The sequence below is a fragment of the Austrofundulus limnaeus genome, unplaced genomic scaffold, assembly GCF_001266775.1.
Source record: "Austrofundulus limnaeus strain Quisiro unplaced genomic scaffold, Austrofundulus_limnaeus-1.0 Scaffold677, whole genome shotgun sequence".
Classification (NCBI taxonomy): domain Eukaryota; kingdom Metazoa; phylum Chordata; class Actinopteri; order Cyprinodontiformes; family Rivulidae; genus Austrofundulus; species Austrofundulus limnaeus.
The window spans coordinates 3456-4525 of NW_013953079.1; the positions used below are offsets into that span (position 1 = coordinate 3456).

The 1070-nt window shown below is 49.3% G+C and overlaps 1 protein-coding gene across 2 annotated transcripts in view; it reads right to left on the bottom strand.

Moving 5' to 3' along the window:
* wdr21 (WD repeat domain 21) overlaps window positions 1–1070 on the bottom strand; it is an 8268-nt gene that overhangs the window by 3313 nt on the left and 3885 nt on the right. For both annotated transcript variants that reach the window (XM_014027729.1, XM_014027730.1), the window contains exons 4-8: window positions 818–900; window positions 643–745; window positions 425–568; window positions 250–299; window positions 35–114 (exon numbers count right to left, since the gene is read on the bottom strand). In XM_014027729.1, coding sequence (XP_013883183.1) covers window positions 35–114; window positions 250–299; window positions 425–568; window positions 643–745; window positions 818–900 — 460 coding nt within the window. The remainder of the gene's footprint in view (window positions 1–34; window positions 115–249; window positions 300–424; window positions 569–642; window positions 746–817; window positions 901–1070) is intronic.

Here is a 1070-nt window from a genome sequence, read left to right on the forward strand (position 1 = left end):
AAAATCCAGTGGTTCTTGATTAAACGTGACGAACCTTGGTTGGAGTTACTGAAAAGCGAAGCGGGGAGTAAACTGACGCAGCCGGGGGTGTCGGCCGCTCCCACCAGACACAGCCTAATGATCCGTACGGTGAAGGGGAAATACAGAGCATGCTCAACGAACACAGAGATGCATTTAAAAATTTGTGCCGTGAAGAAAAACGGTACATATTTAATCTAATCTAAATAAAGAGCTGCTCAGGAAGGATACAGAATGTGAGAGTCGGGGTAGTTGACRGAGGCCCAGCAGATGGAATTCACCTGAAACACATTTATTAAACAAAAACGCTCAAAGGTTTGACTAAACTTGTGTTTTCATAGAAGTGCACCGGATAGGAAAAGCACAACAGAACACAGGAGTCTAAACTGCGGTGAAGTCGTCCCACCTTGCGGTTGGTGAAGTACAGGTTATCGCACATTTCCACCGACAGAGAGCCCYGGCTGCTGCTGCTGAAGTTCATGATGCCGTACTGGCAGCCGCCGTGAGACACGTCGTTGACCGTGAACACTCGCTCGCACGCCGAGTCCCCCTGAGGTGCGAGGATCAGATGGGTTTCTTTGTGGAGACGAGAGGTGCGCAATCGACCCCTGTGTGTGTTCTCACCACTATGAGGCGGAAGTTGTGGGCGTTCGGGTTGCTGTTGTCTGTGATCCGGATCTCCAGCTTGTGGCGCCTCATCCCGCTGACCTTCACCTCGTGAATGAGCCTGGAAACCAGCAGACGTGTTCGTGTGATGACGACGGGACTTGGTTCGTTTTGCGGCGCTTTAATCCGCTACCTGCTGTAGGAGTTCTCCGGTAGCAGCCCGAGATGTCTTTTCTGCAGCAGCAGCGAAGTGTTCAGTCCTGTTCTCGGCGCTTTCTGGAAAAGAAGAGACACAAACATCAAATCCATCCAGGGTGACGGAATGAGTTTGGATATTCGAGCCAAAGAGTCGTTACTTACAGCGGGTAAAATAAGTATTGAACACGTCAACATTTTTCTCAGTAAATATATTACTAGAGGTGCTAATGACATGAAATTTTCACCAG